This window comes from Clytia hemisphaerica, unplaced genomic scaffold (genome assembly GCF_902728285.1).
Source record: "Clytia hemisphaerica strain Z4C2 unplaced genomic scaffold, Clytia hemisphaerica genome assembly, whole genome shotgun sequence".
Lineage (NCBI taxonomy): Eukaryota > Metazoa > Cnidaria > Hydrozoa > Leptothecata > Clytiidae > Clytia > Clytia hemisphaerica.
The window spans coordinates 296052-312316 of NW_027104471.1; the positions used below are offsets into that span (position 1 = coordinate 296052).

At 35.9% G+C, this 16265-nt stretch overlaps 2 protein-coding genes across 2 annotated transcripts; one reads left to right on the plus strand and one right to left on the minus strand.

The window, feature by feature from the left end:
• Positions 1–778: 778 nt before the first annotated feature.
• LOC136821168 (UPF0415 protein C7orf25 homolog) lies at positions 779–10063 on the minus strand. Its single transcript, XM_067077400.1, has 2 exons — positions 9924–10063; positions 779–2081 (listed from the first exon to the last, which is right to left on the minus strand). Exon 2 carries the CDS (start codon positions 2058–2060, stop codon positions 900–902), a length of 1161 nt encoding a protein of 386 aa, XP_066933501.1. The 5' UTR covers positions 2061–2081; positions 9924–10063; the 3' UTR covers positions 779–899.
• Positions 10064–11002: 939 nt separating this feature from the next.
• LOC136821249 (uncharacterized) lies at positions 11003–12848 on the plus strand. Its single transcript, XM_067077478.1, has 3 exons — positions 11003–11171; positions 11775–11977; positions 12307–12848. Exons 1-3 carry the CDS (start codon positions 11120–11122, stop codon positions 12562–12564), a joined length of 513 nt encoding a protein of 170 aa, XP_066933579.1. The 5' UTR covers positions 11003–11119; the 3' UTR covers positions 12565–12848.
• Positions 12849–16265: the final 3417 nt, after the last annotated feature.

Consider the following 16265-nt stretch of genomic DNA (forward strand, 5'->3'; position numbering starts at 1 on the left):
TACCCATTTATCTAAAGAATCGGGCGTTTTCGAGTCCGCAAAGCCTTCAAATGTTCTCAGCTTCTTCTTAGCATTTTGGCCATCGAAGCCATGTATTCTTATATAGTTTGTTCTTATAAAAAACGAGTAGACATCGTCATCGTCATTTTCATAAAGATAGCTGTAAGTGGAGTAAACGGTTCTATAGATCTATAAAACACTTTCCCCTTTTTATCAGACACACTGTATTTCTAGGTAAACGAACTCACATCAGTATCCCTCGCTCCCACATTATTCCACATTGATCAGATTTCCAAATACTTTGGCGCCAGTTTCTTAAACGAATAATATTACATTACAAACTAACAGGAATCACTTTATTTTGAAGAAAAACCTAACCGTTAACTTAATCAAGTGAAAAAATGTCTTCATTTCGAGATTACAAGAACTTTACACTATTCCAAGGGATCTAATGTTGATAAAAATTCAATAAACAATATACTAATATGACTCGAAAAAAATCTTTTTTGGATTAAAAAAATTGGTTTCTTTTAGCGTCTAGTGTTGAGATAGAGGAAAGTTGAGTAATTCGCATGTAGAACTTAAATTGAAGGCAACATGAATTTGTCGTTTTTAAGTAAAAAGTCTTTCCAATTTATATATAATTTTGAAACTAGACCTGTAAAATAACCCAAAGGTGGCACTATTTAATGATGTTTGCAAAGTTGTTTTTGAATATTAGTCTTATTACATTTTTTCGTTTAAAAAAATAGAAAATTAAAACGTATAGAACGCAAACTCGTGTAGGAACATATCAAAATTCATTGCAAAGCTGACCAAAACAACATAAAACTGCAACACTATCAATAAAAAAACGAGGAAAAAAACTACAAACAGTATAAAAATATGCATATAAAATTCTATTCAATAGGAGTTGCTTTTGCTTGTTTCTGCTCAGTCAAAGCGCGAGAGGCGTGGAAATAAGAGCTAAATTTAATTCCTTGATTAACAGCTGCTCGAACAAAAGCAGTATTTGCAGTTGTTGTAATAGCTTGATTCGTTTCTCCAGTGCCGAAAATGATTTTTGATCTTTCTTTAATGCTAGCGCTTTCGTCAAGCTCCATTGCATAGAAAGCTGGATCGTCCGGTATTAAGGTAACACGATCAAACAGTTCCTTAGCTCTCCCTTTTTCCATGGTACCACCGACCGTTTTCAAGATTTCTTGAAAATTATTATAAGCAGTTTGACAACAAACAAGTTCTTTACCTTCCAAATATTTCAATAGTTCTGGTAAAGCAGGATTTGCAGCTTCGTTTGCTGCTTGTTTAGTCAAAATATCCTCTTTAAAAATATATCGACAATAACCGTTCGTTAAGTTCGATGTTAGAACAATAAGAGTTGTGATATCTAAATTAACACGAGTACAACGTATGGTGAAATCACTCAACAATTTGGTGATATCACTCATCGCAGTTTCGTCTTGCAACTCATTCCACGCTTCTAGATTCTCATAATCAGGGTCGGGAAGAACTTTCCCGATAGTGTACACACCAGTAATCTTCAAATTATCATATACAGTCTGTGTCAAACCCTTTGGAAACAAAAAACAAATACTAGGGGATTCGTAGTTGATTGGATTTTGATCACTAGCTGCGATGTAGTCTCTCGCGACGCGAACAATGTCTTTATCACCGTATTGTCCTTCCCCGATCATGATACGATGGACAGCTAACGGTTTCCTGGCAACCACTTTGATCCATTTGTAACCACCAGTCACAACAGCATCTACAACAAGCTGGTCACCGATATCATCAAGCTCGTAATAGAAAGTTGATAAAACACATTCGACATCAGGTGAATTCTCTACAGCACGTAATACAGCACGTAAATTGGTCAAATTTGTACTTTTCAAATGGTTTTCTAAAGAATTTGGTGGTTTCTTTTTGAATTTCATAAGGCATTTTAGCTCGGCGTTGATTTTCCGTTCCAGTTTTGATGCTCCAGGGATTTGATTCAGCGTACGCGCTCTTTCCAATAGTTCCTGTGATTCATTGATCATTCGATCCAGTTTCTTCTCCATAGTTTGCGAATTGTAATGGGCCTGAGCAAAACAAGAAATTCTCAATTAATAAATTAATATTCACTCTATCAGAATGAGATTCTGTTGTTAAGGCAACTGACCCATTATTATATCTCGCTTTCAGAGCATAAATAGGTGAACTTGAACTAGGAATTAGCGCATTTTTTCCATTTTTAGACAGAAGTAGCAAGTTTGTAATTTTTCATTTTACAATCCTGAAAGATGAGTGAGGTTATACTCGATATATAGAAATATAGCCTATTTTCCTGATCAAGATTATGATGATGAATTCACTATTCGGAATTTCTTTCGTACTTTTTTAAATATGAACTACTTGTCTTGAATAGCTGTATATTTTCGAAAATAAATTGACGAGGAGCGTTCATCAGGCATTTGAGATATGGTCTATAGGAGCAGAATCCAGAAGAAGCGAAGAAATGGCTTTCTCAGAAATTGGCTGATTTAATTAATTATGTGAGGAATATGTGGAAATTTCAGGGTCTTGTTGGATGTCAATTTGAAATTTCGAATTACGAGGTCTGTTTTAAGAAAAACATGATTATGTGGCTTGACTGCAACTATTGAATTTTGAGAGAATGATTGTCACAGCAATTTTGTTCACTCAACACATCATTCTCAAAATAAACACAACTTTGAACAAAAATATCAAATAAGAAACATCTGGTAGACAATAAATCATAGGTCATAAATCAGGTCAAACATCAGCCGATTTACAATGTTAGGAAATATTATGAAAGTCTAGGTTCCAAAAATGAAATACAGCCAGAAAATAAAAATGACTCTTCACAGCTGTTCACAGTTACACTTTTAAACATTCATACCCTAAGTTTTTCTGCCATAAAAATTGCTTTTTTGCAGCGATTTCTCGTGATTTTTAAACATGTTCAACAATTATGAGAGGCTGATTTTCACAATTTTCTGGCAAAGTGCTGAGAGATTTTTTTTCAGAATATTATCAAAAAACATTTTTAACATTCTTGAGCACTTCTTGGTCAAAAACTTTCTTAATTTTACACTAACAATATTGGAAATTGCTCAAAATTGCAGAGACAGATATAATGTTATACAAAAAAACTGTGTTAAAAACTAATCCTCTTTGTCTTAAACAGCCTCCTGTCATATTTGACTATCATTTTGTCATATCTTATTATTGCCCTGACATCATCTTGAGAATAATAATAAAAATTTTGTTATGTTTAAGTCCTAATACCTGATTCAAAAAACGGGTAATTGAGCTAATTTTCAGGTGTAATTTGATTTTTACCTTGGAATTTTTTCAAGATGCAAGGCAAAATGTAAAAAATGTTGAAATTAAATTTGGAGAAAGCGAGAGAAAATCCCCAAAAAGCATACAATTTAAGAAGAAAATTTTCATGCAGGAGAAAGTTTTTCTCTTTACAAATATTTTAGAATATTCCATTTTCTGCAGTGACTAGGTAGTTTAGTGCTAGCATGCCAAGGTCGAATCTAGGGTTTTGAAAACATTTCTGGAGGCTAGCTACAGTTTAGCTACAATTCTTTGACTGGTTGTTTTATGTTTTCAGCGGCGGAAAGACAAGGAGAACATAAATCCTGGCAAAAATGCTAAGTGTTAGTGCGAGTTCTAGCCACTAAAGCCTAGGGGTCATCAACAAAGGATAAATAATTTTCTTAACAGCTTTCAGGCAGTTTAGTCTTGTAGCTGTAGCATGAAGGAAAAGCATCCACATACGATGTGGAAGGTCGTGGGTTCAGCCCCTAGCCGGGTCATACCAAAGATTCCCAAAATGGTACTTAATACCTCTCTGCTTGATGCTCAGGAACTAGGAAATGGATAACGTTACAGAGTAAGTGGAGAAATCCAGGGAAAGTAGTTGCGTCCTCTCCTACCAGGCTAGCTCTAAAGCTCTAAAACAGCATCTAAGAACATGAAAACCAGAATATGATTCTTCAAAGGGAATCAAAACTATAAAGTGCACTTACAAACATCAATATATCAGATCTAACAAAATTAATAACGGCACTGCATTGACAATAAAACAAAAGATTTTCTGTCAAGAGTCTTGTAATTACTTCAACAACTGCCATCGAAATGATCTGTCACAGCTGAGTCTACCATTTTTAACACAGCCTGAGGATTGAGACGAGGATTGAGCCGGGAACGCTTGCAGAACGCTCGCAGAATGCCCGCGAACTCCTGCGCGGGTGAAAAATTTAATCAGTCAATCATTTTCTCAAACGAGGAGTACGCGAAGCGATTCTAGCCTTAAGATGGCGCCGCGGATCATCAGTGGATAGTAATTCAATTATCATTATCCTTTTATTTTCATTCCTAGAACTTTTACAAAAAAAAAAGAAAAATAGAAAAGTTGTATTTTTTTACTGAAAGATCTTCTATGTGGCGTTTTTTTTGCAATTTAGAACGCCATGGTTTCCCGTAATTTTTGTATGAAGAGTTAGGTCTATACTGTCTACCTAGAGCAAGAGAAAGAGGAGCTAGAGAAAGGGGAGTCTTCGGGTTGCCTTTAACATGAGATTGATAAACTTGGTGGAGTTATCAAAAAATATTTGTTATCAAAGAGATTTATAAGTGAAAATAAAGGCCAGATATCAAACAGTTTACGCTGGATTACGAATAACCTGATGTGTTGCTTTGATTCTTACCCCTGGATTGTTTTAGTAGGGGGGCGTACAGGGTTTGCAATTTCCGAAATATCTAATAATTTTGCTAAAATTTCCAAGATTCCGTAAAAAAGTACTTGCAATTCCAATACCGATTTTTTTGTGTTATTATCCTTGTTTTCACTAATTTTTCATCAAATTTGATTTTTCATGCATGAATTCCGAAAAAAGGGGGATAAAAACTTTATAATACCGAAATTCCGAAGCAAAAATTCATGGATTTCCGGTACAGAAACAATTTCAGCATTCCGAAATACCGAAGGAATTGTGCCCAATTTCCGAAATTCCGAAGGAAAAAGGGTCGATTTCCGCAATTACAAAATATCGTACGCCCCCCACTTAGTAGGCACTTCAGTCGCGTGACTAAAAACCGCGTATATGTTGTGAATCCGACTGACCAAAATAGTAAATATATACATAAATTATTGTGGAAGTGAACGCTTGAAACAAATGTTTGGGAAATCAGAAAGACAACTTTTGTAAGGATGTTGAGTTTTGGGCTAGGTATCATGTTGAGTTTTAGGCCAGATATCAAACAGTCCCATGTTTCGACCAACCGTCCCAAGTTAGAGCAGTTGACGGTAGCCGGGGGGCACTGGTTTGTAGGGGTCTGAAATATCGTTTTCCCGTCACAATTTTTGCTCAATCCCGGAATCCTGAAAATTGAAAAAAATAATAACACCGTTTCACCGGGTTGTATATAGAGGTTAAAATATCGGCATAATGACAAAAATAAGGCTATATACCGTCACTGTCTGATTTTAAAATTCCGTTTTCTTGTCACTTTTTTCGTTAAATCCCGTAATACCATACTAAAAAAGGGCCAATCCCGTCACACCGTAAAAGTACAAACCCCCCATTGATGGCCGAACTCTATCGGAAACCATTTTTGCCTAAGTGCCTCTCCCAGGGAACTTAGGGTGCTATACCCTCTCCCACGCCACCGTGTCCGGGACCGGACAACAATGGGCCATTCCAGAAAATTTCTGTATACCCCCGTCGGACGACGTGCATTTTTTAATTTTTTCTAGCCTCGGAAATAATTTTTCTTTTCCAGTGGTAGTCGGAAATTCTGATGAAAATCTATGTACTTTTGCAAAATGCATCGGAAATTCCACTCTATTTTGTCTTTTCAAGTTTCAGTTCAATTGCCTTGGAAATTCATACATTTTCTTCTCTCACCTTGGAAATTTTGAATTTTGATGGTGAAATCCTGTGTCGTCCGCCCCCCTGTTACAGACAAATTCTGGAATAGATGGGACCCCGTTAGCCTGGGAATCCAAGCGTTAAACTTTTTTCAGAGTCTAGTTTATGATATTTTTGCTGCTGGTTTAACGCTTGGCGCAGGTAACTCGCCTGCAGGGAGATTTTTCCCTGCAATGCAGGTTCAGCCTGATTGGCCAGCTTTCGGCGTATTACTTAGCAGTACTTTTGCGCGCATTTTGATTATTTCGATGCGCGCGCATAATTTATGGAAAAAGCTGACTCTGCAGAAAAAAGGAAAACAAATAAAAATGAAAACATAGATTCATTTCAAAACAAAATGGCTGTTGGCTGGAAGTCTAAATACATGTGGCTGATGTTTTTATTTGGTTTTTAGTAGCTTTGAAAGTCTTTATAGATTGTTGAGGAGTTTTATGGTAAGTTGATTATGTGTGTTTGCCTGGGTTTCCAAAGTTCAGAAACTCTGTCAACAAGGGTTCACACACAGACTGTTTATAACATTCTGTGTCAGACTAATCTACCTGCACCAAGCTCTATAATTTTAGAACTTTGTGAGGTGAGGTATTTTTTGTTTTTTCTAAAATTATGAGCTTGGATTCCCAGGCTAGGACCCCGTCTACTTACGATTTTTTCTGAACTCGATAGTAGACGGGCAGTTTTGGACAAAAATTTCTACAATTTTTTGTTGAAACGCTTCTGATTGGCCGATTAGGTCTATTTTTAGGACTAATTCTGAAATGGCCCAATCCTAAACACCAGACTTGAGTTTCCAGGGATCTGGTGCGTCCTGGTGTCCAGAAGTTCTAAAAATTAACACTGGACCAGTCAGGACCTCATTTCACTTTATCGATATTACGCAAACGGCAGTGTGCGCTAAATAATCTCGGTTTCGCTTTCGATTTCAAGCAAATGTCTTTGCAACAGGGCGCGCGTACATAGCAACAGGGCTGGGTAGAAAAATCTAAACATAGAATTCAAAAAATATAGCGATCATCGTATAAAGCACTAAAAAATACCCCCTTTCTATGTTTAGATTGTTCTACCTTGGATTATAACTGAAAATATCTTCAAAAAAACCTTCGTCCGCTATCAGCTGCGCGGTAATCTTTGCCCGCTTCAATTCTTAGATAATGAATAAGAGAGGTGCGCTTAGCTAAGCCGTGCTCGCGGGCGATACATTTATGTTTACTTATCTTTGTATATTTTAGTGGTATTTATCCAATGAAAAGGATGTTGACAAAATATGCACGGTATTGATTATGACATCATTAAATATGTCAATGTCGATTCAACACCCGTTAAAGAAAATAATTCATAGATAGTTCTTTTTATCTTGAAATTTAGAAATACGAGCAAAAAAAGATCAAATTTAATATTTGTTTCCTATCTAGATTATATTAGCGTTAGAATACGGTAAATTTTCACGAAAAATATTTCGCGACGGCGGTAAGCCCAATCGCGCCCACGGGAAAGTTCCAATTTTTAATTATCGGGAAATCGGGGAAACTGGTTCACCACGTGAATAAAAAACGTAAGGAATGAAACCTGATAGAAGGTTTTCAACCAGATTTATTCAGATAAAGCTATAAGAGGTTCATTACTTGTGGATTTTAAAACCTACATAAGCAAAAACGAAAGTTGTTGTGAAGGAAGTGAACGCAAGACAGAAGGTTTGGTTGTGTTGATCAGGTATGTTTTTATTCTATCCGAACTAATGTTAAAAAAGACCAAATAGGTCCTGACTGCACTGGACTAACGCTGGACCAAAGGTTTCAAGTTTTTCAGCACCAGACAAAACATCGGAATGTCCGGTGCGTGTGTGGCCTGATTCTGATACTGAACACAAACAGTCTGGGAAATCCTCTCAATGCACGCTTATGTTCCGAGGGCGTAAGCGCGCAATTGCATGGTTATAATTTACGCCCGCTCCAGCCCCGGTTGAAATTGCTTAGGGATTTCAAGGGGTTCAAAATTCTCTAATTCGGGCGAAGGCATGGTTTAACGGGCAATCCATTTTTATGGAATCTTCTTCTACAATAAATTTTGAGTAAAACTGCCCTAGGCTTTTGAAATTCAACAGAGCTTTTGGAAGGAATTGCGTGTCAAAAATATAGGAAATTTTAAAGCGTGCAGTTGCACGCTTACCGCAAAAGCCGTCACCCGGCCACAAGTGTTTCAACCGGTATTCCAACGAAGCCATATTTTGGTTTGTACAGAAATTTCGCCCACTCAAATCTAAACAACAAAATGGTCAATCTCACTAAAGCAAAACATTGCGGCCACGGCATTTCCCTGGATAAAAATTCTGGTCACGTGACCATCCGTGATTTTAGACCAATGAAAACGCTTCATTTCCCCGGATTAAAGTTGTGTCTACACTAACGCGCGGGAATTTGTTAGAAAAAGAGAAAAAAAACCGGGGGTCAAATTAAATGTTTCTCTCTTCTTGCGGCAAACATAAAAGACTTTAAGAGGCCATTTACTTAAGAAAGGGGTGTTATATCATATATAAATCATGTAAGTAAGTGATATTTTAAGTAAGAAGTTCATTAACAATTTTATTTTGAAGTTTGTTTTTAAAAACAAAACCCCCGTGCTCTATGATAATCTCATTTTCTTAGCTTATGGACCCACTTGGAAGTCTCTGTAATACAGATCATCTGGCAGTGTAGTTGCAGCCTATACAAGAATTGGAATCTAAAGTCTGAAGTCGTAACTCCTTGCCAGTGAACCCGCAGAGACATTTTTAGTTGGCAGACACTGACTTTAGGTTGGTTTGGAAATCGTTTTATTTTGAAATGTAATCTTCACTTTAGATGAATACCTTTATTTATTTGGATTCATGAAAGGTTCAAGGTTTGTTTACTTTTTATTTCAAATTATTTCATTGATTTATTGAGCTGCAATAGCCAGTTAGTCACACTAGCTTCCCGCCAAAATGCGTATCAAAGATTAATGCTGCAAAAGCGCCATATCGTTTACTTGACTCTCAAGCAGAGAAATGCGCCGCAAAACTTCTAAAGGGATTCATGAAAAAATAACCCGGCGCTCTTTAATGAAATTAACATTTTCAAAAACTATGAGAAATTGCCTAAAATTTAAGCCATAGATGAAAAAATTTGAGCCAAGCCAACCTTCAAACTAATTTGAAGATCAACTTCCCAAGAAAAAGATCTACGGGGGAGGCGGAACCCACCTAGATCCGCGCACCAACGGATAGGCTGTTTCCCGGAAATTTTGCCGGACCTCAAACAATAACCCATTTACATGTGCGGAATTATTTTTACTTTAGCGTATAAACAAGGCCTTAAAAATCGAAGCGCTGTCTCGGGAATTGAATGACAAATTTTGGTTGGTTGATTTTGGCTGCTGCACGTTTTATTTTGTTTCAAACTTTCAAGTTTTAATTAATTGTCTTGCGAACTTGATTCAGGTAACCCTCATCCTTGTTGTGCAAAATACATCCTGTAGATGACTGATGTTGTTTTTTCTGAAAGCTAGATTTCCTAGTGTGACTAACTGATAGCTGATTGAAAAACGAAGATTTTTGATAGTTATCAGCGTGGGCTTGGCCGCCATTTTGAATTTCGATTTTTTTTCTCCTGTACTCGGCAATTTAGAGGTTGTTCGTAATACGCGATTTGGCTTACGCGTAACACTTGTGCGGCTGTCACCCGTCAATCTTGCTTAAACGCTTACCGCCTGTTTCAGAACAATTTCGATAAGCGTGTAATTACACGCTTAAAAATTCTGCCATTTTGATAACCGTGTAATTGCGCGCTTACGGCCTCGGAACATAAGCGTGCAATTGAGAGGATTTCCCAGACTGACAAATATGTTGTTTTGGGTCAAAAGAATGTTTTGCCATTTTGGCCCAAAAATAACCTGAAAATGAAATAAAAAATTATCATGCAAAGAACCTAGCTTCCCTATAGTTTAAAAAAAATGGTGTTTCACCTATCTTCTGTTATCTTTCGGTTCTTTTCCAATCAGTATTGTTGAAGTCTCTGTCAGTCTGTGGGGGCCAGTCATGTGGATCCGTAGGGTAGTTGGTAGTGAAGTATTTCCGGTTGTCGGTGAGTGTCTGTCTAGTCGGGTTCAGCTTGAAGTAATTTTGCTATACGAAAAAATAACAAGAGCCAAAGAGACCGACTGAGCTGGACTGAGTGTTGTCCGCTAGAGCGTAACACAGAAGCTTTCATTTCACCCTTGAGAGCAGAGGGCCGTTATTAAACGATTCTGCGACTTAAAGAGGTCAGTGCCGAAAAACTGGAGGAATCGCTTACACCACCTAAAATTCTTGTTGTAGTAGAATTTACCACGGGAGGACTATTTTCCTCAGATGGTTAATTTTCGAGGACTTTCAGAGTTTTACTGTTCCCGTAAGAATATGAAACGACCATCAAAAAGTAAAAAAGTGAGAATCAGGCCCTGGGAACGAAGTTGGTGTATACCAAGTGTCAAAAATGCTGAAACTGCTGTCAGGCTGATACAACAGCTTCCCAATTTCTTCTTCGTGCCCGTTGCCTTACACGTTTTTTTTATAAGAACATCCTGATCCAAAGCCTTCAGATGTTCTTAGCTTTTTGAGTTTTAAGCCTAAAAATGTTCTTGACATGTACTTATTTTCACCATTTTTTGAGTATTTTTGTCCACCTTTCTAAGAAATCAGGTGTTTTAGGGTCCACACTTTTGAAATGTTCTTAACTTGCTCTTTACTTGTTCTTAAGATTTTAGCTACCGAATGTTATGTTCTTATATATTTTGTTTTTATAAAAAACATGTAGTCTACTTCACTTTTATACTCATATTGGATTTTTCAGAGAGCAAGGTAACGATAGGTTTTTACAAAGCAATCTCCTGTAAAAGAAAATCGCCGTAGCTGTGTCTGTGAAAATAAAACTTGAAATAAAAAAGGTCACCAAACATAACCTTTCTCAGGGTGGAAACAAAAGTTGTATCACTCTGAAGCTAAATTTGTATGCACCCAAGAAAACAGAGCTTTCGTAGTCGTGAGAAATTGCCCTTTCTGTTTAGCAACTAATCACAAAAAATGCTTTATAAGTGGAGAAAGACATGGGAGGAAAAGTACATTATAAAATTTTCACCATTTATAATTGTGACACCGAAGCAAAGAAACATAATTTTGAATCATGGAATCTTTGGCAGCTCTTCTGTTTGTTTTTTGTTATCTACCTTTTAATGGTGAGTAAAGCGAAGTTGCACGTTTTTTTTTTTATTAGAACACCTAAAATTTGGCTGAGCCTGGATGTGCTTATTTTTTTAGCAATTTTCAGCCTAAAATGTTCTTAAATGCGTTCTTAATTTTTCAGACTACTGTAAATCGACAATATGATACAAAATAAAGAGCACTTAAATTTGGCAAAATTTGGACAATATTTGACACTCGACTTTTGAAGATTCACCCCTAAATTCGGTTAAAACTGCTTAAAAAGAGGAAGAAATTGTAGTTTCTTGTAATTTTTTTCCAAACTGAGGCTGGGCATGTTCTTAAGATGTTCTTAATTTTTCGACGAATTTCAGCCTATATGTTCTTATAAACTAGGTTCTAATAAAAAAAAAACGTGTAGTTGGCTAAAAACCACATTTGCTTTTTTTCATGGATGCAGCATGAATCACAATATGATTTTACCAAAGATGAAATTCTAGTCTTAATTAACAGTCTATAATAGTTCATAAAATAATCACTCTCAATCATCTGTTGTTTTGCCCCCACTTTGAACACCTGAAAATTCTTAAAGCTGTTCAATATGATCTTTTAAAATGGACCTCGAATCTTTCTAATAGATGCGATCCCAGCCCGCATGCTTTCACTACGGTTCGCCAGTGCATCATTTAGTGGAGCACCAGCATCCAACATCGAAGGATCCATGAGACGTGCCGAATATGCTGGCTTCACCAAATCCAAAAAGAAAATTGACATTACAGAATTCAAAAATGATTCAAAGGTTGTTGGGCACAAAGAAAAAAGCGAAACGAATTATGAACAGGTTTGATGTTTAAATTCTAGTTTCTTAACTCTAGCCTCGAGTCTAACACGAGAGTCTGTCGTTTCTTTCTGCACATTCTCTTACCCTAAAGATTTTACAGTGAAGGATCTTTAATTCGAACTTTTATAACTTGAATGTCTCCTTAACTCGAATAAATTTTCTCTTCAGAGTTAACAATGTCTCGAAATTTCCATAGCTAAAACAAATTTGTATTCCATGTGTGTATTTGAATTATGGACACTCAAGTGTATCATTTGATCCTACTCTATAAAAATTCGTCTAAGAAATATCTAAATTAGCGCCATTGTAAACACAACCTTTGATTTTAGAGAGTTCCATGTTGGAAGGTGACAGCTATGGCACGAAAGATGCATGCAGTGGCACCACGATATGTTGGCCGGAACACATTAGATAACGTAGCTTATGCAGCATATAAACAAGTCGGACCGATGACAACGAAAAATGATCAATGCAAATTAGGCCTTAACTTTCGAATGGAAGAAAAGAAAGATTGTAGCCAAAGTAGTGGGAAATGTGATCAAGTGAAATCGCATAATATTTATCTAGAAACAGATGATGGAGAATGAAATTCTTTTGTTATTTTTATTGATTCTTTCATTTTTATCAAATTTAATAATTTACTTTTATAATTCAATGTATTGTAAATTAATTGCTAATGAAGTACCCGGAAGGTTAAGATATTCTTCACAAGTTACAAAATTGGTCTCTGACAGATAACAGAGCTTTGCATTTCCTATCCTCCGGATACCACGCCTAAATGTCACGTGTCTTTAAATAAGTTACCTATGTGTACAGTATATCAAATCCTAAAATTGGTTTAAATAATCTTACAAAATACTAAAAAAAATTATGTGCCCTTCTCAAAATGTTAATATTATCCCTACAAATCCATGTAAAAAGTTTGTAAAATGCTAAAAAAAATTAAAATGAAACTAGTATAACCTTTTAATCTAAAGGCATGTTAAATGTAGATTTGAAATACCCCTGTATCAGTGACTCGTTAAGATCCGCCACAGCGGATACACGCTTTTTTTAAATAAGAATATACTTTATAAGAATATTCATGATGAAATTGGCCAAAAATTTAAGAATATGCTTAGAATATCACCATCATGGAATTTGGCAACTGAAGCTAAGAATGCCACTTTTAGGATATTTTAGGATGATTTTCCGCAAAAAGTTAAGAATGTACCCATCATGAAATGAAAAAAAAACGTCATTCTTATAAAAAAAGCGTGTAGACGGTGAAAGAATTACTAAAATGACCCAATTCTAGCCCCGTTTGAATATGATTAACCAAGTCAAAATTTCATCGGGTCACTTTAACGGGGATTGTTTTGAATAAATTGCACTAAAGGAGAATTGTACCAAATAATTAAATAAGCTTATAAATGATAAAGGTTTGATTTTCGAATACCTTTTTGAAATATTTAGCGAAACTGGAATCATACTTAATTGCATCACAAAATCTTGATGGCTTCTGTGAAGGATTGTTGACTTTGTGACCGTTATCCAAATCCAAGATATCAATTAAACGACATCCAGCCTCTTGCCGTGAATAACAAATACTGTTCTCTAAGATGATGTAACTTGTGCCGTGGCGACGTAAAATTTTATGCACGTCTTTTGGTTCTTGACGTGCGTAAATTTGATATACCTGAAGGATTGAGAGATGAAAAACAAAAATATCCATGACATATACCGGGTGCACCAAAAAAAAAGTATACAGGTTGAGATATTATGAGCTTCAGGATTTAAATTTTTTGTTCAATCTTTTTTTATTGTATAGAGGATGCTCTAACTTGAATCTTGAGCTATCATACGTTAAGTTTGAAAAAGTGGTTCAAAAGTTATTTCCAAAAAAATGACTTTTTTTCCATGTCAAAATTTCAAAAAATTATTAAAAACAGCAATCACGCTATGAATAACCTGGAATTACACAAAATGACAAAAACACAATTTCATTGTTTTTTTATTCATTTTTCCCTTATCTTAAATTTTGCCAACAGTTTGTCCATCTTATTTGGACGTCATGAACATTTCCAACATCAGCAAACTCAATGCAGACCCAAGTTCTTTTAGCTACTAGTCGAGGAATGGTGATCTATTTTTTTCAAAATTTTTCTCACATAGCACACACATAACATCAAAACCTCTCTTGGAGATTTCCAAAAAAATCTTTCAGCCTTTCCAAAAATATTATCCCACGTGGGAATAGCTTGTTTTACCATATTCTTAAATTCTGCAACAAGTTTTGATGAACACAATTGCATTTTTTTGGTATTTTAATGTGTAAAGAAGGTAACTGTCAAGAGAAAAGTTGACTCGCTGTTTTTAATGATTTTTTGAAATTTCGACATGGAAAAAAAGTCAGTTTTTTGGAAATAACTTTCGAACTACTTTTTCAAATTTAATGTATGATAGCTCATAATTAGTCAGCCCAGGTGACTCTTCAAATCGGTTCGACGATTTTTTTTCCCGCTGGTCGTTAAGACTTTAAGTTTTAATTCCGATTTCGGATTATTTTCGGGAAACAGGATTTCGGAATTACTTAGCGCGCGAAAATAATTTTTTCTTAGTAAGATAAAATAGGACGAGAAAAACACATAACATAAAAAGACGCGTATAATTAATTATAAGAAAAAAAGAAAAAAGATTCTTTTTTGCGTCATATTCAATAGTTAATAAAAGATACTTTTGCATTGTAAATAAAGAAAGAGAACTAATTATAGAGAAAGTGAGTATTAAAGAAATTACTTTTCTTTGAATAATGTTAAGTTGTATAATACTACTTGTAGAAATTTTTCTATTTGGGTCTTCTATTTTATTGTCATGACAAGACACCCCTCGAATGTTTTTTATAATCTGATACATGTTTTTTCTGGCATACCGGATAAGTGGGATGGGGGAACCTGGGAACCTAAAGTGGGAACCTAAATGAACACCTGAAAAGTGGGATGGGGGAACCTAAGTGGGAATCTAAATGAACACCTGAAAAGTGGGATGGGGGAACCTAAGTGGGAACCTAAACGAACACCTGAAAAGTGGGATGGGGGAACCTAAGTGGGAACCTAAATGAACACCTGAAAAGTGGGATGGGGGAACCTAAGTGGGAACCTAAATGAACACCTGAAAAGTGGGATGGGGGGAACCTAAGGGAACCTAAATGAACACCGGAAAAGTGGGATGGGGGAACCTAAGTGGGAACCTAAGTTGTTTAATTATTAATAGAATTGAAATATTTTTCTTTAAAAACAAATACATAAAGAGTGCGGTCACACCAAATGATTTACCTCCGCTTATATAGCTGTTGTCATAACAACAAATATTTTTATCTATTTTTTGATGTGACCACTCGAAAAAATGGGCATACCGGATAAGTGGGATGGGGGAACCTGGGAACCTAAAGTGGGAACCTAAATGAACACCGGAAAAGTGGGATGGGGGAACCTAAGTGGGAACCTAAATGAACACCGGAAAAGTGGGATGGGGGAACCTAAGTGGGAACCTAAATGAAACACCGGAAAAGTGGGATGGGGGGGAACCTAAGTGGGAACCTAAATGAACACCCGAAAAGTGGGACGGGGGAACCTAAGTGGGAACCTAAATGAACACCGGAAAAGTGGGATGGGGGAACCTAAGTGGGAACCTAAATGAAAACCGGAAAAGTGGGATGGGGGAACCTAAGTGGAAACCTAAATGAACACCGGAAAAGTGGGATGGGGGAACATAAGTGGGAACCTAAATGAACACCGGAAAAGTGGGATGGGGGAACCTAAGTGGGAACCTAAATGAACACCGGAAAAAGTGGGATGGGGGAACCTAAGTGGGAAACCTAACGTTGTTTAATTATTAATAGAATTGAAATATTTTATTTAAAACACAAATACATAAAGATAAGAAAGATATTATATGCAAGGAAAGAAAAAACAAAAGAAAAAACCTTTTATCATAATAAGAACACCAGTTATTTACTTTTTACATTACGGTTCGCAAACAATAATGTTGAAAATAAAACAAAGGGAATTTATTTATTCAATTAGCTCAAAAAAGCATGTTTATTTATCAGCAGTTTTATAGTGCATCTTTTTGAAAGGTTCTTTTTAGTAAATTGACTTAATTGACTTTAAACTTTAAACCGTCATATCTTCAAATCTAGAAGGAATTAGAAGTTCGTTCATAGCTCGATGGATAACTTAGAGCCTCTTCTTTCTTTTGCACGGATCTAATTTGCTTGAATACAGAATCTAGTAAAACATTTCATTAT

Coding starts and splice junctions, on each gene's coding strand:
- LOC136821168 (XM_067077400.1), bottom strand. CDS start 2,060: ATGGAGAAGAAACTGGATCGAATGATCAATGAATCACAGGAACTATTG.
- LOC136821249 (XM_067077478.1), top strand. CDS start 11,120: ATGGAATCTTTGGCAGCTCTTCTGTTTGTTTTTTGTTATCTACCTTTT. Junction 11,172..11,774: donor TTGTTATCTACCTTTTAATG/GTGAGTAAAGCG, acceptor TCTTTCTAATAG/ATGCGATCCCAGCCCGCATG. Junction 11,978..12,306: donor GCGAAACGAATTATGAACAG/GTTTGATGTTTA, acceptor CTTTGATTTTAG/AGAGTTCCATGTTGGAAGGT.